Source organism: Corapipo altera, unplaced genomic scaffold (assembly GCF_003945725.1).
Source record: "Corapipo altera isolate COAL_440 unplaced genomic scaffold, ASM394572v1 49, whole genome shotgun sequence".
In the NCBI taxonomy this organism is placed as follows: Eukaryota; Metazoa; Chordata; class Aves; order Passeriformes; family Pipridae; genus Corapipo; species Corapipo altera.
In genome coordinates, this window is record NW_020884879.1 from 5204033 (window position 1) to 5227930 (window position 23898).

General features: G+C 37.5%; 2 protein-coding genes across 5 annotated transcripts in view; both read right to left on the minus strand.

Moving 5' to 3' along the window:
- Positions 1–17839, minus strand: part of LOC113945065 (opsin-5-like) — a 19748-nt gene extending 1909 nt beyond the window's left edge. Inside the window, 1 exon segment of the mRNA XM_027638910.1 lies at positions 17777–17839. Within this exon segment, the coding sequence (XP_027494711.1) occupies positions 17777–17839 (63 nt within the window).
- Positions 17840–18826: 987 nt separating this feature from the next.
- TRAPPC8 (trafficking protein particle complex 8) overlaps positions 18827–23898 on the minus strand; it is a 52224-nt gene continuing 47152 nt past the window's right edge. For all 4 annotated transcript variants that reach the window (XM_027638601.1, XM_027638598.1, XM_027638600.1 and 1 more), the window contains 3 exons: positions 23024–23169; positions 21330–21419; positions 18827–19866 (listed from right to left, as the gene is read on the minus strand). In XM_027638601.1, coding sequence (XP_027494402.1) covers positions 19632–19866; positions 21330–21419; positions 23024–23169 — 471 coding nt within the window. In that variant the 3' untranslated portion in view covers positions 18827–19631. The remainder of the gene's footprint in view (positions 19867–21329; positions 21420–23023; positions 23170–23898) is intronic.

Here is a 23898-nt window from a genome sequence, read left to right on the forward strand (position 1 = left end):
AAAAGGAAAAGGAAAAGGAAAAGGAAAAGGAAAAGGAAAAGGAAAAGCTCCCAGTTCACACAGCACTTAAATCCACTGCATTTTAGCTCAATGATGTATATCCACATTAAATAGCATTTATCTAATTGATCTAAGCATTTCTTTCTTTCAGTGTAATGGACAGAGTATCTAAATTCAGTTTATCCATCTTCCCTACAGCTGCTTATTCTCTCTGTGGTCTGTCACTTTTTTCTAACAAGACTTCACATCAAAATCCTCAGCTCTCCCACTTCCTGGTGGCCGGTGCTGCAGCATGTGACTGTCCTCAAGAGGACAAAGACAGTGACAGGACATTCACCTGCTTTTACCCTGAGGAAAGGTATCCACAAGGAAAGGCTGAGCTCGTTTCAGGTGTTAGTACCCTGTTTTCAGTGCTCTCTCCTATCAAAACCAAACTTTTATATTTGCTAAAGGAAAGACATTCTACTCTAGAACATGCAGTTCTTCAGCTCATCATGAGTACTGAAAAGCCACTTGAGTTTCTGGTTTTCTAAAGCTGTCTGCTTACTTGTCAGAGATCGACTTTCTTTGGTTTTATCTTTGTCTTTGGAATGAATTTTGGGGAATTAAATCCCATGCTGAGAAAAGAATTTTTTTCCAAGTGCCCAGTGCTGGCTGGACTCACAGTGGAGCATTTAAGCCACAAATTCCATGCTTCAAGGGTCATTCAGACATGAAAAAACCAGGTTGATATTCTCAGTGTAATGCACTGTCCCTCATCCAAAAACCATCCAACCCTACTCTTAATTTGTCTGTGATAAGAGTGGCCCCCTCTTTTTTGAGAGGCTAAAAAAGCTCTCACTCAGACACACCAAGATGGGGTTTTGCACCACTGACAATGTAGCTCTTGCTTGTCTCATCTACTTTATCCCTGTTCCAGTAATACCACAGTTTTCCCCTGCCACTGTAGATGAAAATCACTTCAAGGTTGTCATACCTTATTTCATTCTTTCTGTTATAGTAACTATAGTCCCTAGAGGCCACTTTACTCATCTCCTCTCTGACATATTTCCAGCACCAGAATTTGTGTAAAGACAGCATAAGAATAACTGCTTTAGCCTTCTGTGTGTTATCAAAATAAGAAAATAAAAACAGATATAGGAAGTGTAATGATCAAGCAAAAATGCCCCCATCTTTGTTAATAAAAAAGGGGGGGAAAAAGCCTCCATTAAGCAACATTTTGAGAATCACCTGAGTGTCAGTTGCAATTGTTCTTATTCCCAGTTTTGGGAAATCCACATTTTTCTGGGCATTGTAAATATTTTTTCCTATTCTTTCACAGTAAATTTTTGCCTAAAAATTTACTTTTGTCTTCAAAGACGAACTGGAATAGACAAGAACTGAATACTGATGTTTCAAAACCACCCAACATTCTAACATGCTGTGCTGGCCAACAACAACAGGTTTCACTGGATTTTTTTTTTTCCGGGCTGATGAACTACACAATGATATTTTTGAAAAACACTTCACCAGTGTGTTTACCTGTAAAACACATCCTTCCCTCAACAGCAAGGGAAACTCACCAACATGCAATAAATGCATTTAAATACAAATTTTGAAAAATCAAATTAAAAAAATTTAATTCTTAAGCTTTTGAGAGTGTGTTAATTACTATAAACCAGGTAACAACTCAGGCCTGAGCATCTAAACTGAAGGTATAAGTTTTAATAGATAGGTATAAAAGTCACACTCTTAGTAAACTATCATCATTGTGAACATATGCCATATATCTCTCATTTTCTAATTTCAGATAGACTTCTATTGATTTCAGTTCTTCCATCTTCCCCACACAACATTTACTCTAAGTAAATATTCCATATTTTGCTCTTTCCCTACACTGTATTTATTAGCTTAAAACCTTCAGTAGAAAATAGCCTAACAGGAAAACTATGCAGCAGATGGAGCAGCAGAGTAGGAGGAGGTAAAACAAGTAAATGAACACAGTCTAATAATTCAACATTTATTGTAAATTATTTTTGATACTAGTACTTATTATTTCATTTCAAATCAGATTAGTGACATCAGCATATGACAAAGAGGGAACCAGAAGCAGAAAAATTTCCAAATGTAGTTTCAGTAATAGTTACATTTTTATAGCAAAGAAGCATTCTATTTAGTTCTATATGCAGCTTTTTTAAAATGAGTTCTGCACTCTTTTTAATCACCTCTCTCCATTAAATGACATAAGGACAAACTACTATGCCCTGGATTAAAAAAAAAATCTCTGAAATCTTCCCTTTCTTAGAAAAGGTTTACTCCTCAGTAACTCTGACAAAAAAAATTAAGTCAACAGAAATTACACACAGCAACTTTGATGATTGCAAAGTGCATGAAAGATTCCTGAAATAAGAAGAACATAGAAGCCTTTGCCAAACAAACATGGGATTTGTTTGAGGGTTTTTTACCATGGCCATGTTTGTGAAGACTTTGGAAATCTTAATACTAACTACTGGAAAAATGTATTAGACCACAATCAGTTGTTCACATGTGTGAATAGATGCTTCTGTATATAGATTTCTACTTCTCTCATTTTATTCCCTTCCGTTGCCATTTCAGCACACAATCATAAAGTGAGCTGACTCATCCATGCATGCATGGATGCATTGAGTCCTATCATTGTTCAGCCTCATGACAAATTCTCTTGGAAATTAATTTTTTCACTCTGGTTATGGAAAGCCATATTTTTGGAACACATGCTCATCTCTAACACCATGTCAATCCACCTTCATAAATAACAATTACTGGAAGGACTAATTAGAAGTTGACTTCTAATTAGCATTTTATTACCTGTGTAGAAGCTTACTCATGAATGTACAAGGGTAAGAAAAAAACAAGGATAAAATTCAAAAGTTCTGATATTACAAATCAATAAATTAACTTGAATTACTCTTTTTTCTTAATACATTGAGTGCCAGATAATATGCCTCTCTTTATCCTGTCAACCACATTGAAAGCATCCAGGTGAATCAAACACATGATGTTGAGAAAAGTTGTACAAAGGGAATGACAATCTATGTACTTCTGAGTGAAGTGTAACAGGAGAAATCCACTGTCCTCAGTGTAGCAGAACTGTTCTGTTTACATCACACCACAGAAAGGGAGAATAACATGCAAAAGAAAACAATTCTTAAGTAGAACTCTTGAATTCAATAAAAAAGAACAGAATAGAATGGGAGGGGGGAGGAGAAGATAAATCTGTTGCGTACTTTGTTACGACCAGAATAATTAATTCTACATTTCCACTCTCAAAATCAAGATGAAAATCTTCCCACAAACTTCTCTATACTAAGAAGTTATCCCAGATCTAGAAACTTCTTAAGACACCTCTTATAGAGGCCACAGGAGGTCACACAACATGATCACTATCTGATACGATCTACTGGACCTCACAAAATTGAAGCAATCATCGAGGGTTGACCTAAACCATAAGGTCCAGCACAGCTCTTAGAAAGTCACTCAAAGGGTTAGTGCTTTGATTTTGCCATTTGTGTAGCCCTGATTTCCAATCACACCAGCTCCCACATCATCATAAAAAAAGCATAAATAAGTCACCTTTGCTCTCTGCTCTCTGATACAGATGAACTTTTGAGAGACCTATTTTAGTGTTCACACAACGTCTGTCTCTTTATGTACTATAAAATCCTTGTCACACTGGTGCTGCTCCTGAACCAGGTATGAATTTGGAAAAAGTTCTACTTGTTTTTTTATTCTTTTTATAAAAAACAGAATCTCTCTGAAGTCACTGGTGTTAGTCAACTGTGTGTTAGTACCTCACACACTGATCAAATTGCCATCCTGTCCCAGCAGTGACAAATAAACACTGTGCAGAGCTCAGAGAACAGGCAGAACAGCTGCCTACAGCCCCATCAAACAAGCCCTTCTTCTCTGAACAGCAAGAGGTTGTTTTTTGGGGTTGGTTTTGTTTTGTTTTAAACCCCTGTCTAAATGAGAAATTAACTCACAGACCTTGTTGGACTGTTTTTTTCTTTCTGTATCCATTATGTCTCAGGAGGTACTCTGTGACAATAGTACTGGTGAGGCAAAACTAACTTCACAGACTTGTTCTTTACCCAAGTAAACTAAAAAGGGCGTGTCAACATCCAAATTATCCCATTTACCATCAGTGCACACACTGCAGCCTAGCTGCCTCTGCATACTGCTGTTCTGCCAGGGCTGAGGAAGTTCCTGAAATGTTGGGGATGGGGACACAAGAAAATCTAACCCCTCTCAACAGGGATCTGGTACAGCCTTGGTACAATTGTGAAAGGCATCATTTGAAGACAGCTCAGTGGTCCACAACCTTAAACCAGCAAATCAGAAATGATGGTTCTCTCTAGAAGCTTCATTTTCTAGCATTTTGCCCACAGAAAGTAATGGTAAACATAAAATAGTGAGAAATGGGGAAGAGTCTGGTAGTGCAGTTACAAGCAAATTCCTTCTTCTTGTAGGCATTTTTCTATACTTTTGATCTTCACTGTACTTTTCTCATTCTGCTATGTAGTTTTGAGGATGCAGAGACCACAACAACAAATAGTTACAATATATTGTGGAACTGCACAGTGAAATAAATAATAATCTATTTCATTTATTGTTGTTGATGCTGCTAAACACTGAACACATGTTAAAGAAAACTGACAATCAAGACTGCAAAATTTCTTTCTTGAGCTATAATAGCTAGCTAGGGAGCTTTCAATGAGTTTGTTTAATTACTTACTCTTAACTTCACACTCTAATTTGTCTTCTAGTTTACCAACGAGTCTCTCAGTACCATGACAAGCAACAATATCTCTTTATAGCCAGTTTGATTCTTACTATTTTCAAGTGAAAAGGTTTGTCTTGTCTTCTTCTCTCATCGTCCCCACCCAGAATTAACTTATTTGTGAAGTGTGTGGAAATATCCTGTCCTTCTTGTTAAGCTTCTTGTTAACCTTCTTGTTCCACTCCCATGAAACCATCTTGTACTTCACTGGCTAGCTCAGGAGCAGTTTTTTATTAGAAATGTCTGTCACAGTCTAGGGTCACATCTACCTCCTTCATATCACCACTGCATCCTCTTCCACAGAGAGAAGGATGTAAATTTAATCTCAAGAAGTGACGTCCCACCTGCCACCCGTGCACTACTATCACCAGGCTGGCAGCAATACTTGACACAGCTTTCTTCTTTCTTTACATCAAACTGCAGGCTGATTTTAGACAGTTAAAACTTACTAAGGCCACTGTCCATAACAACATGGTGCTCTAAATCCAACTCAAAAACTTACAGCAAACACTCATTAGTTCAAACCCAGCAAAGTCTCTTTTAAACCATCTTTTCCTGTCCTGCTAAGTAATTTTTCACCATAGAGCTTCTAATTTTTCCTCATTTCTTTGGAGTTTTTAGCTGATTTTCTTCAAAAAGGTGTTCTTCGTACAAGCTTTCACATCAGTCATTGTTGACCAGGAAGGATCCTTCTCCATTTGTAGCTGAGTCACAACTACTCTCACACCAAGTCCATCAGCCCTTCAAATGACTTTACACCAAAGACTTAAGACATTCAATTTTTTCCCTCAAGCTTGCTACTTAAATTTTCAAAGTTTTCTGTTGTCTCATTTACTTTGTCCAGCTTCTTAAAAGGACAGGTACAATCCTTTCATCTAACTGCATCATTTCAGCATTTTTCATTGTCCTCTACTGTTTCCCTTAGCTGTCCTTACTCTACTGTCTTTCCCACCTGAAATATTTTGCATTTTTTTTCCCATTGGCACCATTGGTACTCTAAAGCCAAGTGTGAAGATTATACACCTCTCCAGCCTTTTTCCTCATATTCATTTGTAAATATTTTTATTGGCTGTAGTATCTTGACGTAGAACTTAAATCAAGTCACAGGAGAAAACTATAAAAACCTTCTTCCATGACCTTCCTCCAGGGCAGTGGTAACAGAGCTCCCAAATCTTCATGGCATCAGGCTTAGTCATTTGCTGCCTGAAGACTCCTTACTGTAAGGAATCTAATTCTCTGTGGCTTAAGGGAACATTTCTTATGCCTCATATGATATTTTTGTAATCCCTGAGTTCTTGCAGGATGCTTGGAAAGCTGCTTTAAGGTTTTTATTGTAAGCAGGAGCTTCTGGAGCTCTAACAGGCTTTTGAGACTTCAGTGATTCTAGGTATGGTGCCATAGAGAAACATACAGGGCACTAAAGGAACCTGACTCAGATCTACATTAAACCATTTTCAGCAAAATTAATACCACATGAATTAGATCTCTTTCCAGGTATTTTCATACAGTGCTCTCAGGCAGATGGTGTGATTCTTTGGGCTGTCCTGTGCAGGGTCAGGAGTTGGACTTTGGTGATCCTTCTGGGTCCTTTCCAACTCAGAATATTCTGCGATTCTGTGAGATCTATTCCTTGAAGAAGTACTTCTTCAGTTCTGGGGGAAGAAGAGGATGGTGAAGCAAAAAGGGAACAGTTTAACTTTGAGTTTTTTCTCCTCAACATATATAGCCACTTCAGCTAATTCTCCTTTACAAAGTGGTTTCCTTCCATATTCTGCCTTGCAGACTGGTTTCTCTCTCAGCATGAGTAATTTGCAATTCCCTAACCCAAAGGAAAAATACACCCTTGAGGCCTCCTAAACCTGTCTGAGGCCATGTGCACCCTACGTGTGGCAGTCAAAGGCTTTGAAATCCTCTGGTGGTGGTTACACACTTTGAACTAACTCCCCGGCTATGATCTTAGAGATCTGAAAAAGCCTGCCCAAACGTGCAAGTGGTTGTACACAATTGCCACATTTCCCTCTCTCACACAACAAATCTTGCTTCTCTTTGTAGGAAAAGGTTAGAACACATCACTCTGAAAAGTGACGTTACCCTTTCACCATATGACAACCTGAAGGAAAAGCCAAAGTAGACACAATTGCCAGCACTCACACTTTCCCGGTCCTTGTCTTTTTCAGATGATTTAAAATTACATGAATTACTAGCCCCTACAGATCTTGCCTTGTTCCAAGAATGTAAATACTGTGATGACACCAGCTTTAGTCAACTAAAAATGGTTGGATTTGCCATATTCTCCTAGTATCTCATAACTTCTTGAAAATATGGGAATCAACCTAGCTCAGAATCACTTAGCGATATCACTGTTAAACAGTCCTGGTGTACAGTGCACATCCAAATCCTTCTGTTTTTTTATGGAGCAGCAACCACTTGTTACAAAGCAAACATAACCTCCAAAAGCCAGTAATAATTACAAAGGCTACATCTCACAGTGCTGCACAGTGCTACTCAAAAAAAAAAAAAAAACCACATGATATTTTCTGACTACTAGTGAAAAAACAAAGCTGAGCTGCAGAAAAATATCCAATCCTGTTATCTATTACTGTATAAGAATAAAACAACATTTCCCATATGTCAGTAGTCCATCCTTGCTATCCATAACGAGTTCATCAGCGGTTGCTGAACACTGGTCTGTGCAGCATTAGGAGGGGTCAATGAAACCCTGAACCAATGGGTGCTTTTCTCAGCATGAGGTCCCACTGCAGTTTAAGGCTGATGCAAAGCAGTGCAGCTGCAGTGCTGCCCCATCTCTTTGAGCAGGGGAGTGATTCAGAGATTTCATTGAAAAACCTATAAGAGCAACTAGATCATCTCCTTGAAACGTCTAATTGAGAACCAGGCCACAGCAACCTTCACTCTGTTTGGGCTCCTGTACAACCACATCCTTCCTAGTGAAACTGATTCAGGTGTTCCCTGCTCATTGCACAACAGAAAAAGTAGAGTCCTTTTAACTTTACTTAATTAATGCTGTGATTTGTCACATGTATTCCAAACAGTTACACTCTACGACTATGAAAAAGAAGCCAAAGGCAGGAGAGTGTAGATGTTTTAAGCCAGCTTTGCCAGCACCCAAGGCCTTTGTGGAATAACAGCCAGAGCAGAGTGTGGACATCTGACGTGAGGTAGGTGCCTCCTCCCTTCACACTCCTCCAGGAGCCACACAGAGTGTTCTCAAAGTAGATATCAGCAGTGCACACCTCAATTTTGTACTTTCAAGCATAAAGAAATGCTGTTTCACAGAGACTGACACTGTACCCTCTTGAATAACATCTTTAGATGCAGAGTTAGGAGATTACTGCACTCCGGTTTCTATCAGGACCAGTTCAACTGAATTCAACAGTGTTTCATGTGACTAAATCTGATGCAAGACTCAAATAAAGCACATAGCATTCAAACATCATTTGCTATTTATTAATCTTCTTTACATGGTTTTACTTCTTGAAATATGATTAGGAGGGCCACAGAAATAATGTGAACATGGTTGAAGTAATTTCCTTGAAAGTAAAATATCTAAGATTAGCCACTGTCAGAACAAGTCTTTTACTCTAATCTTACTACAGCTAACACCCTGAACTTCTGGGACAGCAATCTAGGGAAAAACAAGTTAGGTACTCATTTTAAAATCCTTTGGGAGATGAAGGAGTCTATAATTGCTTTGTACGTTTTAATCAGGCCACAAACCATTGCTATTTAAACATAAAATTTAGTGTACAATCCAGTGCTTTGCTTTGAGAAATGTAAAATATATATATTCCTTACAGACTTTGTAATATTAATTATCATCATATTTCTACTTTGCAAACCATTAATTTATCACAGACTCAGCACTGTTAACTACCCAGGAGTTGTGTGTCTGGCATTTTCATGGAATTCAGTGTAACTTTGGCCTCATACTTATCAGTCCAGGTGTATTTATAAACTTGTCTTTCCTTTTTTAATTAAGATTTTTTAGCTTTTTCTGTGGGAAGATATCCACACAAAAAAACATTGCTTATCTCTCATGAGTGCTTGACTATTGGCTTTTAAACTCCATGAGAGGGAAGATCCTTTTATTCCCTGGTGGTGTATATTCCCTTCTAGATGAAATAAGCCAACAGAAAATCTTACAATCAAATCTGATTACTTTTTAGTCTACTTATGTTTATGAAATAGGAGTGCACTCCACTATTTTTAAAGTGTGGGAAGTGAAAGACATGCAGGTTCTATAGCCTCATGATGTCTTAATCATTAACTTCCAGGTGGTTTACGTGCTTTAGTAACTTAGAGGTTTTGGGACAGCACCTGCCCAAAGGATACCTCTGGTGAAATTGGAATTAAATTCAGATCCCACTCTAGAATTTTATCCATACGCTCAACTTGACCATTTTCTCTGTGGCAGCTGCTTTCACCAGCTCTAGTTCCTCATCTAAGTAATCAAAACTATCCCTAATTTCTCTCTCTTCTAATAAACCTTGAATTTTCTTTTCTTATCTTTACCTCCTGTGGACAATTCTGTTGACACTAGACTAGTTTTTGCTTGCACCCTTGGGCAATTTCCTAGAGATTCAGACTTCATTCTTTGAATACATCTGTTCTTCATATGTACACCTTTGCCTATTACCATACTCTTCCTACTAAGCAAGAATCCTGTCTGCACAAGTGTTGCATTGTGCTTTATTTACTGCATGTTCTGGGTCCAAAGCAAAAGGATATTGCAAAAAAAAAAAAAATCAGCTTATTATTAGAAGAATAATTTATTCTAATTAGGATCCAGTGTATTCTCCTTTTATGTCTTTCCAGGACCTTGGCAACTGGCTGAAATTTCCACAGAAGGATTCAACAAAAATAACAATTCCAGGCAAAGTAACAATATGTACCTGAAACATCCTCTTCCCTTCCAGGAAGTAACACTTTCAGAGAAACTGAGTTTCTTATGAAACTGTATAACCTTATTGTCTCTTTTGACCAGAACAATTAGTAGTCATGAGATTTGAATTGATTTGCGCTGCTGATTAAAGTGAAGCAATACTTTGATGGGATACAAAGTATTGCTTCACAAGGGAATACCAGGAACCCTTAATGTCACTGCCTTCCCTGGTTGTTAATCTGCCCCTTTACATTTTGAAGTTCTGCCCCAAATCTTCCTGCTTCAGATTTCTGTCTGGTCCACAATACAAATACTTCTCCTTCAGTAATTTTTAGTTTTGTTTTGCCAGTTTCATTATGGTTTTGTAGAAGACAGTTGTCATGAGGAGCAATTTTGGAGAGTTTTGTGATTATCCATCACAGCCTTCTGACCACCAGCCTAATATTCTTTAAAGCAGCGTAAAGGATAATACAGATCTAATCTCACAAAAAAAACCGAGAAAAGCTCTCTATTATAGGACACGAGTCAAATATATACAAGTGGATTAGCTTCCGAAAAGCTGTATCAGCATTTTCCTCTGGTTTTGCCAAAAATGGCCACCAGAGCCTTTCTGCACCTACTGGTCTTTTCCGGTATTTCTACAGGAATTTGAGGGAGAGGGAGGCCAAGGCTTTTACGCTTATCTTGTTTTCCCATCCAGGTTGATGAATAATGGTTATATCTTTCCTTCTTACATTCTAATCACGAGCTGAGAACAGGAAATTTCTATTAGTAAACATATACCACTTTTCATATACCATTTTCCACCCTTTTCTCTTCCTAAGACCACAGGTGCAACAACTGCTCAGTGTGCTCATTTACCCTATCATTTTGTCTTAGATCCAGTATCAGGACTAAATAAATTTAGTTGGGATTAGGTATTTATTTGGGTTGTTTTCCCCCTCAGACCCTTTTTAGCTGCCTAACGATTGTCCTGCTTTCAGCTGGGACATTTTGACTTATTAGCTGGTCCAGTGCTGTGTTTTGGATATAGAATTAGAATATGGACTTGGGGATTTTCATCCTTGCTCCTAAAGAAATATGGCAAACTTCAACTGCCTTCATAGACACAGACACCCTATTAATCAGTGGAGTCCAATGTCAAACCACAGTAGTGTGTCAAACAGTTGATTTTGTACTATTAATGTGTAAAAGCAGGATTTTTAAATTAAGACATCAGCTTCTTTTCTCCTCAGTCAGGAGCCACTGAAGTGCTGTCAGTGCTGTTATTTCTCATTTCTGTGACTTTAGAAATGCTACATTGATCAATGCATCCATCATACAGCTACTATATAAGTAACACCATACCTGACTGTATAATGTATAAGGGGCCACACCTGACTAAACATCCCTGACAAGAATAATTGCCTATTTAACAAACTTAACAGTCTACAGCAGTATATAGGATTTTTACTAAGATACTTGATGCAGGGCATTCATATGAGCAGGACCAACTGTGCTTGAAGCAAACAATTCTATTTGGTATTTGGTAAACTGCACTAAATAAGGATGTGGAGAGCACAGTCCCCTTTTCATTTACCACCAAAGAGTGCAGGAATATTTTAGTAGGAATCCACTTTTAACAAGCAGGAGTATCTGGACTGCTGTCTCATCTACAGGTGTATTGATCCCACAGTTGGGATTGTTTCATGTGATCAAGAGAAGAACAGGTCCTTGAGCTCTTTTTTCCATACTCTACTTCCAGAGCTGCCTGGCACTGCAGGGCTTCCACAAGGCTGGCATCTGCCCTCACTCACACTGAGTTACAGAACACTGACAGCTCAGGTAGAGCATAAATCACACAAAGTTTTAAACCTGTACACTTAAAATTACAAGTTTTCACTGTAAAGATGTCATTGAGAACAAAAAAAAAAAAAAAAAAGGAGAAAAAAAGAAAAGAAAAAAATGCAGCAAAGCCGTTCTTTCACAACTGAACTGTTCCTCACTTCCACCAATACCTAGCAGCCAAAGTGAGGAAGAAAATGGCAGCACAGTGAAGGTTTCCACTACATACCTGCCATTCCACTGTCATCCCAATGCATACATTCCTGTTTGTCTTGTGTAACGAAGGCAGACCACCATGGAAAGACCTTCACTGAAAGGGGTTTAAACATCCCATTTTTAATTGCAATTTATCAATGCTAAGAAAAGTATTTTCATGGCAACCTTCATCAACGTCAAGTTCCAGGCACTCAGAAGTTATATTGTATAATGCTAAAAATACCTAGCAAGTCTTCAGAAAAATTCTAGCCTGTAGGAAGTTTCATAACATACTGAACAAAGTTACAGTATTGCTTTGGACAGAAGAAAACTTTTCTGAGGAGTATGTTCAACACCCACTCATGTTTTCTGAACTCTAGCTTGCAGAGAAAAAAAGTCTTAGTAGCAAAAAATGTGGTGACAAGCAAAAATAAATTATTGCCTATCTCCTTGTAATCTTTTACAGTTCTGTTATTGAAAATGTTCTAGATATTACTCTAAAAAATACATAAAGTTCTAAGTGGCATTTCAATAAGTTAAAGAAAGATTCTGCTCGAATTTGCATCTATAACAGAATAATTGAATTTAATAGTATTTTTATTGCAGCTGAGGATACAATTAATTCAGAATGCTTAGGGTTCATGTGGCCTACAGATGAAGAGAGTGGATTTGAAAAGCAGCCAGAAACAGAACATGAACATCTAAGGCAGTGACATCTCCCCTCTGTGTTCTGGAGAATGAAAACTGTGATCCTTGAGGACAGATGTTAAAATGAAAAATAGTATTAACTGTGATTCCTGAGCCTTGTCCCCTTAACTTGACTGATGTGTTCAATCAGTTCTGTCACAGCAGGAAAACTTTTGGGGTTAGTTTTCCCTCACAGGCCTCCCACTGCTCCTTCCAAGCAGAGCCAGAAGTGCTCTGAGCTGCCACTACCCTTTCCTCTCTGCAGCAGCTCCCTTTAATTGCCCATGGCACTAAAACAGGAAGGGATTTTTGTAGGGTTTGTTTGTTTGTTTGTTTTATGGCTGCAGAACTTTTGGTACAACCAAATCACATCTTCAAGTATTTCCCCGACATAGTGAGAGCCAGCAGTGCATACTACAAAAAGCTGGTATTTTCAAAGCATCTCCTGAATCCAAGAGCTTAGGCTTTAGCTGCAATTAATACAATATGCCACCAACACAACCCTGGCATCAGCAACTACAAGAAGTGGAGCCCATGTCCCAAGCACATTTTTGTCTCTCCCTCTGTCATGTCCCCAACAACAGCATCTGCAGTGGGGGCGGGGGAGGGGGGAAAGCTGGTTATGTTGCTGATGGTGTCTTCAAATGGATAGGAAGAAATATTTTGCCTGTGAGTTTCAGGAAATATTTATTTTCTTGGTCAGAAATGGTTGTTACTTTCTCTGCAAAATCCTCAACATACAGAAATAACTCTTTCATCCTCGGGCTTCAAAACACCTGGGGATCACGAGGCAGCTGTTTGAAGATGATCACTAAGTTATTTCCGTCAGTAAGTAAAAATCTATAGTTACATCCTTTTTCTCTTTTCTTTAGCAGAATTTTCATCACCCTGGAGGAAACAGGGTAAGGAATGATCCACAATTATCAGGAGGAGAACACCATATCTATTCTAACGTACAGAAAGGAAAACCCAAAGGAATAACACTTCCAAGCATCAGCTGAATTGATTTATTCACTGCTGCAGTCTGTAAGCAACAGTTTTTAAACTGTTAATTTTTCACTTCTTCAGCTACCACTAAAGCAATTAGCAGAACTCATTAACCAAGTGACATTTTACAAATTAATGATTTACTCCTGTAAACTGATAGAAATGCACAGTAAATAAATCTTGAGTTAAATAGGATCAGGAAATCACTCAGTCCTAGACTGTGTTTAATCAGTATTCATGGTTTTAAAAACAGAAGTGTTGAGAAAATTATTATCTTCTGTTCCAGTCTAGCTTTTGCTCTATAGAAATAATTTTTTCCATGACATTAATCAAGGGTAATTTTGAAAAGACAGCAAACATTAAGATTTCAAGGGACTGAAATAATGGCAATGTGCATATGAAGAAAGGCTGAATTTCCTTCAGTGTATTTCTATTACTGCAGACATCTTTATATTTTAGTATTCTCAGAAATAATCCCTTATCTCACTGGAATAAGAGTGTAATAAGTGAAAAAACATCCAGGAGTCTCTCCCACATCCACTGCAGTTCAGAGACCTGACTTTTGATACACCTGGGTTAGGCAACACTTTGGTGTAGATAGTTCTATTTCACAGTAGGTACTGAATTAGAAGATGATCTTTAAAATTAAAAATTCTGTCCTCATTATTCGGACTGTGGCTGTTGTTGTACCACGATTCCATTCTCCTTCAGGCAGTCTCACTGCAGGTGATTGCTTTTCAGTAAGGCAGCTCTACTCACACTTCACAGCTGAGGAATAATAAAAATGTTGATTTTTGTGGTTTAGTCAGTGCAGGGAAAACTTAACTTTGGTATATTACTGAAGCTTTGGTATATTACTAAGCTTCTTAACATTATGTAGTTATTGTATCCTCAGGTTTAAATAATGAAAACCGTAGATTTTTTTTATCTTTCATTAAACTTTTTATATACTATCCTCCTCCCCAACACATAGGCATTTTCCACTCTAGCACTTTGACACACTTTTTCACACTACTTAAAGTAATTATACTTTTTATCTTAGTAAACATACTATACATATATGTGTCAGTGTTACACAAGGAAAGAAATTTGTTAACAGGTCAAAATTCAACCCATGCAGTGGGACCCACAGAGGCAATGGGTATCAAGTATTATTTCTGCTGAACAGGAACTATGTCAATGAATCCAAACATGAGATTCTTCTATTTTTATACTGGCACCTTGCGCATTTCTTCTGGGGCAGCACATGATGTGAGTGACTGTCAAAGGACAGTTACTTTGAACCTCTCTATTCTGCTACTGAGCTTGGCAAAACCCTATCCCAAAAATGAAATCAAAGGGTGGTTGAGTTTATGTTTCAAGAAACAGTACCACTTCCTAACAATAAGAACTTTTCCCAAACATCAAGAAATTGTACTTACAGACGTAGTTTAGAGGCCTTCCCTGTCCAGAAGGAAGATATGCAACTCCAGGAGGAATCCAAAGGTATTTAGTAAAGAAAACCAGGACTAAAGTTTGTAAGTGTATTAACCAAGGAACAAATAATCATCACTGGGGAAAAGCCGATGTTTTGAGGCGCAGAATTGGTGCTCATTTCCTTTGTTAGCTTCAAGCATTGAATCCTAAGCGTCAGTAATAATTATCAACGACCTATGACATGAAGGATAATAAAGAATACTATTTGGCTTTCTGTGTATGGACACACTGGTAGAGAAATATATCTCCAACACTTCTATTGATAAGTTTCCAAATACAGAACTGAGTTCTCCCTACAGTATTTTTCCTGCTGCTATTTTTTACCTGAGTCTTGGAATGATACTGAAATGATGTTATGAGTTGCAAAATCTACCCCCAGTCAAGTATCAGGTTCTTGATAGAGATAAAAATAAATTCATTTTCCCTCCCTGTAATGGTCTATATCAAAGCCATTATAGTGGATACATTTTACAGCTACTGCCATTTATCCATAACCTTCTCAGTATATGTCTGTGGTGCTTTTCCCAGAAACTACCAACGTTTTGGGGCAACACTGACAGTCTTTATGATTTTACTTTTGATTTTTTTACAAGATACTCCCTATCTCATTTATGACTGTAAAAAAATGAGATGAAAAGGTTAAATTATTTTGAGTGGAATTTTTGAAAGTCTCTGGGAAAACTAGAGAAATTCCCTTTCATTTAGGAAAAATTTCTTGTCATAAAAATGCAATGGAGAAACTAGTTCAACTTCCTTTTTTAAGTAGAAGGGTAATGTTTTATTATTTTGAAATCAAAACAATCATTTTACTTTTTTTCCCCTCATCTTTCATGCTAAGTTTTTCCTGACCCTACATGGCTAGTGCCACTTGTTTCACTGTAGAAACACTCTTTCCAGTATAAGTGAATCCTTTCAGAAACTCATCAGCTTTTAAATTTTAGGAAACCATTTTTAAATTAAGGGGACTTCAGAGGATTTTTTTTTTTACTAATTAGTATCAAGCCAAGCTGAGTAAAAAAGAGCAATTACCTCCAAACTTCCAAACTTGAAGTTGTAACCAACTCTTGCAGAGGGCAGAGCTTTTCATGCATGCTGAGTATCAGGAGAATAATACTTGTCTTAAACCATTGTATGGATGGATTTTTTATGTAATTTGCTAGACACTTTTCTAATAAGACAGCAATAATCAATTAAAATTACACCAACCACAAGAGTAAGGAAACAGACATTTTGTTTACAATTTAGACAACAATTGATACCGCTTTTGCTACAAACTTTTAGGTATTTATTGCTAGTTAACTCATTATTCCATTACTTGATGTTTAGACAGGATTGAAATAATATATTTTCAGATAAAGACATTAAATGAGTTTCTGCTATAAGTAATTTTTTATTTTAAAGTTATGATTATGTTTCCTATTTTGGAGTATAGAAAAGTTCAGTATACAACTTAAGACAAGGAAACAAGTTCAGAAAACTGCTCTATCAGAATAACCAGTCCTTCTAAAATTTTTTTAGAATAAAGTTCTGGTCAGGACAAGTACACAATTCAAGAATACCCTATTTAGTATGATTTCTACTATTTTTGAGGAGAAAAAAGTTTGAGATGAGAAAAAGCATAAGATCTTGCTATATTATTAGTCATCTCCTGTAACACTCACAGCCTTTGACTGACTCTGTAAAATCACTCCAGATTTGCATTGCACAAAATAGTAAACTGTCAATGCAGTATTTCAGCAATTTTTGGCTAAGCAGCCTAAAACCACAAGAATTCCTCCAGCACAGGATGGAGTAACACGTGCCAAGAAGTATGAAAGGGATGGCAGAATTCACCTCATTTCTGGCGCAAGTTTGCTGGGGATGCAGCTCAGATAAAAGCGTAACTTCATGTCTATTACTGTGAAGAATTATTTCTGTATTTTATGTAATACAAGATCAAATTGTTCCCACTGTGCCCAGATTGAAATAGGGCATTCTATTTCCTCACCAAAACCTCCAGTTTGACAAGTTTCATGGTTTTATCTTATAAAGGTAGTACCAAATGAAAATTCATTAAATTCCTAAAACAACAAAGATCCCCTGGATCTTAGCATTTTTGAGTGCTTTTTCTATCTATCTCAAAGTATCATATTACTTTGATCTACTACATTTGGTCTACTCGGAGTCATAGCATTCCTGTGAGAGATACACTAGTATGGTCTTGCATTTTACAGCAAGTTTATGAGATTCTTCTGGAGTATCGTTTTGCAAGTAGTGAAGTTTCAGCCTTTGCAGATTTACTTATTTGCTCAATAGCAAGACAAGATTGTCATTTCAATAGAACTGTTTTTCATCATCACTGAGAGTCCACAGAGTGAACAAAGAGTTTCCCATGTGATAATCCATTCAGGAGCCAGGTTTAGTTCTATCTCCATGCTAGCTCCTCTCCTAAGCAATCACACAGTAAAATTCTGCTCTACTCTGAAATGAATGGGTAGTCCAAAGAAGCCACAGTACAGCCCTACTTTCTGCCACCACTAACAAGTCAGAAGATGCCTCTTATCACTCTGTAATGCTTTTCAGAGCTTCAAGGAATGACCCAAATCCACGCTTAAAATTTTTCAAGAGACACTAGAAGAGACAAAGAGCATGTCTCCAGCAAGGAACTGCTACAGCAATTCCCTGAGAAAGCTCCACCGTTAAACTTGAGATCCATGAAAGCAGGTTGACAAGGGCCTTCCTCTCCCCATAAACACCCACATCACTCACTGGCTCTCAGCTTGACTGATGAATCACTAACTTCTCAGACAGCCAGGTGAGCATCAGAGCTCATGCATTTGGGCCTGGAGCACTGAGAACCTGCAGCAGCTGCTCTGCTCTGCATCATCTCATCTTTCTGGCATTCAGAGAGATTTGAAAATCCTCACCTGCTTCACCTGCCAGCCACTGTTCAATGGCCGGATCTCACCGTGCATTGCCATTTGGGCCATCTCCAGCCTCCACCTGACAAGCCTACTTCCCTCCACAAAGTACCTCTTCATCCTGGACAGACTGTCTTAAACATACACCAACCATGACTTAGAACATTGTGGCCTACAGATGAATGGCTTCATTAATGACATCTCTTCCCTAAATGGGTGTTGACACAGAAGGAGGACTGATGACACAGCTTAAGGCTACAGTGCCGAGAATCTTTTAGATTAGTCTTCCTATCTACCCAAACAGCAGAAAAGAACTCAACCCCTGAAGCAACATATTGATTGTAAGAGAATTCTATTCTATCAGTATTCTACTGGTTCATCAACATGATACACAGTCCTATTAAGTACAACTATGAAAGGTCATGTGCTGCAAATGGGTTCCAAGACTTTCAGGAAGTCTTAAGTCCTTACGGGACAGTTATACAGAAGTACCAAAAATGAGTAAAATTGGAAGCCTTGGCTAAAAAGAATAAAATGCATCAGAAGGTAATGTACTGCTTCACACACCAGTGTCACCCTGTGAAATTTCCTTCAGTCAACAGAAAGAGCAGACTATCAGAAGTCATTAGGTGATCCATTTTCCCTGTACTCAGCTAACCCATCACTAACATTAACTCCTAACTCATAGCTGGGTTTGCTGCACTTGATTGTCTCACACAGCCTTCCCCACCCTCAGCAGCTGTTACCCAGATTAAAAATCTGCCTCCCCAGAGCGAGTAATTGAGATTTCCCAGAGAGCTGAATTCTGTGTTGTACCTGGGAACACCGGACAAGAATTCAAATGAGAAAAAGCAGTCACTACAATGACTTCAGTGAACACTTCAAAGGCACTTCAAGGTACACACTAAGGCTACACATGGCAACAGGATGGGAATTTCACCTGAGCAGAGGGTGCCACAACAAAGACAGTACACAATATATACCTACACACACGGTATCAGCTCCCGTGGATTGTTATAGCTGTATACAAGGGAAAACAAAAAGGCCACTCATCTATACAGTGAATATGGTGTATGCTTTATTCTATTTACAGTACATTTGTTATAAATATAATACATTTCTTGAAAATCTTGAGTAGATTTTTTTAAAACAGATCAGTTGTTATAGTTACATAATAAAGTAAGTGACAATTTAAATGACAATCTCATGGTTGTGAAATAGTGCATTCTGTGTTGAGATGAATGAGAAAATACTCAAACTGGTTCAAGAAATTATTTTTTTAAACACCTTAGGTGGGACTTTTACGTAAACCTTGAAAGGTCACCAGTTTCCATAAATATGAAAACAAAATTTTAAACTAAAGAACCGAGAATCAGAAATGGATTTGAGAGACCTTATTGAACTTCACAGTAAGGTTGGGATTTATCATGACTAATGGCTTCAGACAGGAAAAAGCCAGTGAAGCTTTCTTCCTGAACCATATCCTAATACAGCCACAAATATTAAACACACCATGCTGGAAGTTGTAACAGCAGTCAAGCTGCATTTTTGACAGGGCATTGGACATACAAGTATGTTCAGATCTGGAGTTAGAGTATTTCGTGGTATGAATATCTTAATTACCAGAGAAGAAATACATTATAAAAGGATAAACGTATTTTCAGTCCAACGTGCATTGCATCGAGAAACAAATTGACAAGTCATCTGAATATTTTGCTATTTTCTTTTCTACACGATCTTTAGTAACAAGTTAGATGTTTGAGGTGCTATTTCAAAAAAACTGCAGCAAAATGTCAACCAGCAATATAAGAAAAGAATCCCATTTATTTCATCTTTTAGTGCGTTTTTTCTCAGGAAGTGGTCAGATATTATTGATAATAATCAGTGCAGGCATGGAGTTCTGCTGACTTGTTTCAAACAAAGTAACTTGGTCCACTAGCTTGGCAAATACTCTGGGGGTTCCAAGATTATAGACACCTGTATGAACAAAGCAAGCCTTCAGCTGCAAGCTATAGACCTCCTGGCCTTTAAGTTGAAGCTTGTACTGTGTTTGCCCAAGCCATGTAAAAGATCCATGTATTTCTAGTGCTTCAGAGCTGAAAAAGAAAGTAAAAATGTTACTCTCTGAATCTGAAGCGTATATTACCAATTTACATGATTCCTTCCAACCTCAAGTTTTTCCCAAGATTTCAGGATGCATTGTGTCCATCACCATCCCCTTACAAAGAAATGCTTATTTATACTTTCTGAAAATTTCTTTTCCTAATATGCTGTACACTGTATACAACATTAATTATACATATATGTATAGTGATGGATTCCTGTGTATTCTCAGTTTCCTACATAACTGGCACGTAACACTAACAATAGATGGTAGTAACAAGATCCAAACTACCACAGTTTAAGGAATTCCTGCTTAAGGCACTTTTGGACCTGTCCCATGACCTAGAGTTAAATCAGACTGTCACAAAGGAATAGTCAACATGGATATACACTGCTTTAGAGACATTGCATTAATAAACAGGGAGGGGGGGCGTTGGATTTTTTTATTTTTAAGAAGTTTCAAGGTTCATGAGTACACAGTCCTTCCAGTGACACGTCTCACAATGTTACAAAACATGACCATCTTGCGAAAAAACAACAGATCAGTGAATAGGTTCCTAATCATATCTGAAAAGTAAATCACACATAAGTCTTCTGTTCTGCATTTCTGAACCTCTGTATCAGGCTCCGGGTTTTTCCATTTCTTACTTGTCTGCATGGATTGTTGGCAACAAGCCAATGTTCCCCCATGACTAAGCCCACCTCAATGTCTTCACAATCTTTCTCACCCCCTTGGCAGGAAGCAGACCAGGTAGTATTATGTCTAAGGGGGCAAAAGGGAGGAAGGGAGGCTGTCACCTGAATTACACAGGTTAAAGTTGCCTTGTTTTAACAAAAGTGGCAGAATTACAGTGGTGTATTGCATGTTACAATGGTATATTATGGTAATGAATTCTCTCTCCCACAAAAACCTTTAACCAATTTTTTAGAAGCAATTCACAAACATTTCCTCAATGCTAATGTTTTCTTTCACAGATAATACTACACTTCTAGGCAAAAAGGAAGTCATAAGGATCTGCTGCTAAACCTGGAGCAAGTCTTAAAAATACCCAAGGCTCTATGAAATTTTATACTAAGAACTACAATTTTATACTAATTTTATACTAAGAAGGAAGTACCTGTTTAAACTTCCAAACGTTTTCTACAAATTACTTGGCATTTTAAAAATTAAAATCCAACAACATATGTTTAATAAAGTAAAATTGCTGAACTTCCTATTTCACTAGTCGAAAAGTATTTCTACTTTACTAGAAAAGAGTTTTAACAATTCAAGAGTTACAATTCAAGGTCCTGTCTTAGCAAAGTGAAACAGAGCACCGACTGAAGATCCTTTATCAACTTCCCTTCTTCCAAAGAAGCCACTGTTGAAAAACCCTATTCTAGATATTCAATATAGTTGAAACACTACAAGGAAGTGTTCTTAAAAAATACTGGTTTATTAACATTTACACATTACCTTGTTGTTTTATGCCGCAAATCAATCAGCACATCTACAACAGCCTGCGAACAATTGGAAAGTAGGAGAGTGACAGGTACCAGACAGAGGCTGCAAAGAGAAACAGTTCCACAGTAAGGGAAAGAGGTTTTACTTTGGACAGTCTTAACTATACTCAAATAGTTAAAATGAATTTCCAGTAACACAGAATTAACATGTAGTTGTCAATTATGCAACAGTCAGTGTATGTAACAATATAATCACTTACATTGACTAGAACTACTCAAAATAAACGCTGTCAATTAAGGCAAACAGCATTTGAGCCAAATGAAGTTACCATCTCCCCTCATCCAGCTGACAAAGGATAGCAAAAGGATAAATACCACCTCAGTTTACAGGAAATCTACTTTTATGACAAGAGACATTTCAGAATGGGATAACATGATCCAGCATGCTAGTCTCTGAACCAGTGGTTGGCACATTTTGACTGGATCCTTTTCTTCTGCACTGCCTCCTGTAGAGGAATTGCTGGCATCGCGCCCAAAGTTGTAGCCTGAACAGTGCCCAAACAGAACAGACAGCACATGCACAGTCGGTCTTAATGTAAGCCTTTATCCTCAATAGAACACACAGTTAATTGATATTCTGCTTCTTCATAATTAGTATTATTGATTTTATAAATAATGCTGCAGCAAGAAAGACCCCAAGATACCGACAGGCAGGAACACAAACTACTGCAAATGAAACAGCTCTATTCAGTAAGTGATTTGTGTCACTGGAATTCCTTCCCATTGCTTAACAGTTTAAATATACTAAACTTGACTTACAAGAAAAGAACAATTAGCAAGTATAACCAATAAGAGGTGAATGTCTTACAGGAATGAAGTATGCTTTGTAACTGTCATTAAAATATGATATCTTATAAAACATTTAAATGTTAGATTTAAAAAAGAAAGAAATCCCTTTCTTTTGGCAACTTATACTAACTGAAAAAACTATAACAGAGTTTTCAGATAAAACAACTCAAACCTAAATAGGTATCTTCATGCTTCAAGTACAATTCATTTAATGTTTGGAAATTAAACCGAGGGGCTTTGTTCATGTCATTCTAATCTTGAAAGATCCATGGGTTTCACAGGCTCCAACTAATTCACTCCAGTAGTATGCTTTTGGCAGAGGTTAATTCTGATATTCTTCCAGGAGACAAGCCCTGGTGATCTGAACTGTTACCACCTTTCCTTGTGACATAAATCAGAACCATGTGCAGCTAATCTTGGCAAGTCAGATGCTGTAGACATAACAGTTCTTTTCACCTAAAAGTACCTCTTTACTTTCTGTCTGGCTTCTCAAAAAAAACCACACAGTTATACTCTGACAACAAAAATAAACACAAAGGGAGCACACCATTTCTCTTTCAGTAAGTTTGATAACATTACTTGTAAACATTGAAACTGCAACCTGTGGTATTATAGCCTTTTTGTTTGGTTGGTTTGTTTTGCTGGGGTTTTCTTTCTTTTGGTTTTTGGTTTTTTTTACACAACATTTTCATTTTACCTATAAAACTCTGAAGCTGTGAGTTTAAAAATTGAGCAAGATTTCACCCTTGCATACCAGACTTTTATCTTTTGTATCATAACCGACATAGCATCTCAAAAGGATTTATGCCCAAATATTAACAATATTTCTAAAGTCTCTAAAGAAAATGTTTCACTAACCTTTTTTGATGAAAAGAATGATTGAAAGACTCTGGATAATGAAGACTCGTCTTAATAAGACTAGAAAGCTGCTCTGATGTTGGTCTTGCAGGTACTGGTGTGTTTTCTGGTCGAAAAAACTTTAAGAGAACTGTTTCTGGTAGTTCCTGAAACACAAATTCAGAAGAACATTCAAAACAGTGACATAAGGTACAAGAAATCCAGTCACAGATGCTACAATGTTCCATTATGAACTACAGCTCATAAGGGAAACAAGTCTGCAGCATCACAAAGCTTACATTTTTTTTTTCCAAGGTGTTTTGTATTTAAGCATATTGGGTGAGGAACTGCTATGATTTATCTATTACTTTCTTTTGAGATGTATTTCACAGCTGCTTGTGAAAACACTATCTGTGCAAGGTTCACAAAAGCACACTACTGTTGCAGTGGTTTGTTAGTGTTTGGGTTTGGCTTGTTTCTAAGAAAAAAGAAAAAAAGTTTACACAGTTCCCTATTCAGCAGCTGTACCTAACAACAACAAAAAAATTCATCACCTGCCCCCGGAAGTTCACAACAGGAAAGGCAATGCACAAGTTTCCCAGAACAGATCCAAAGTAAAGAAAACAGAAAGAATTTAGTAATACAGAGTATCTTAAAAATAGCACAACAAGCACTTGCAGATACAGAAGTTACCTTTGTCCCCAGATAAAAGCCCAAGACAAGCACTGACACACTACTTAGGATTCACAGAAAGCTCCAAATGAGGCACCCAAGCTGCATTTGGTGCAGCGCTCCTGTCCAACATCATCTAAGCTGTTTTGTGAGCAGGATTTATTCAGGAAGGAGCTGCCTTTTAGTATTCCCTTATGAATCTATTCTAGAAAAAGTCCACCTTT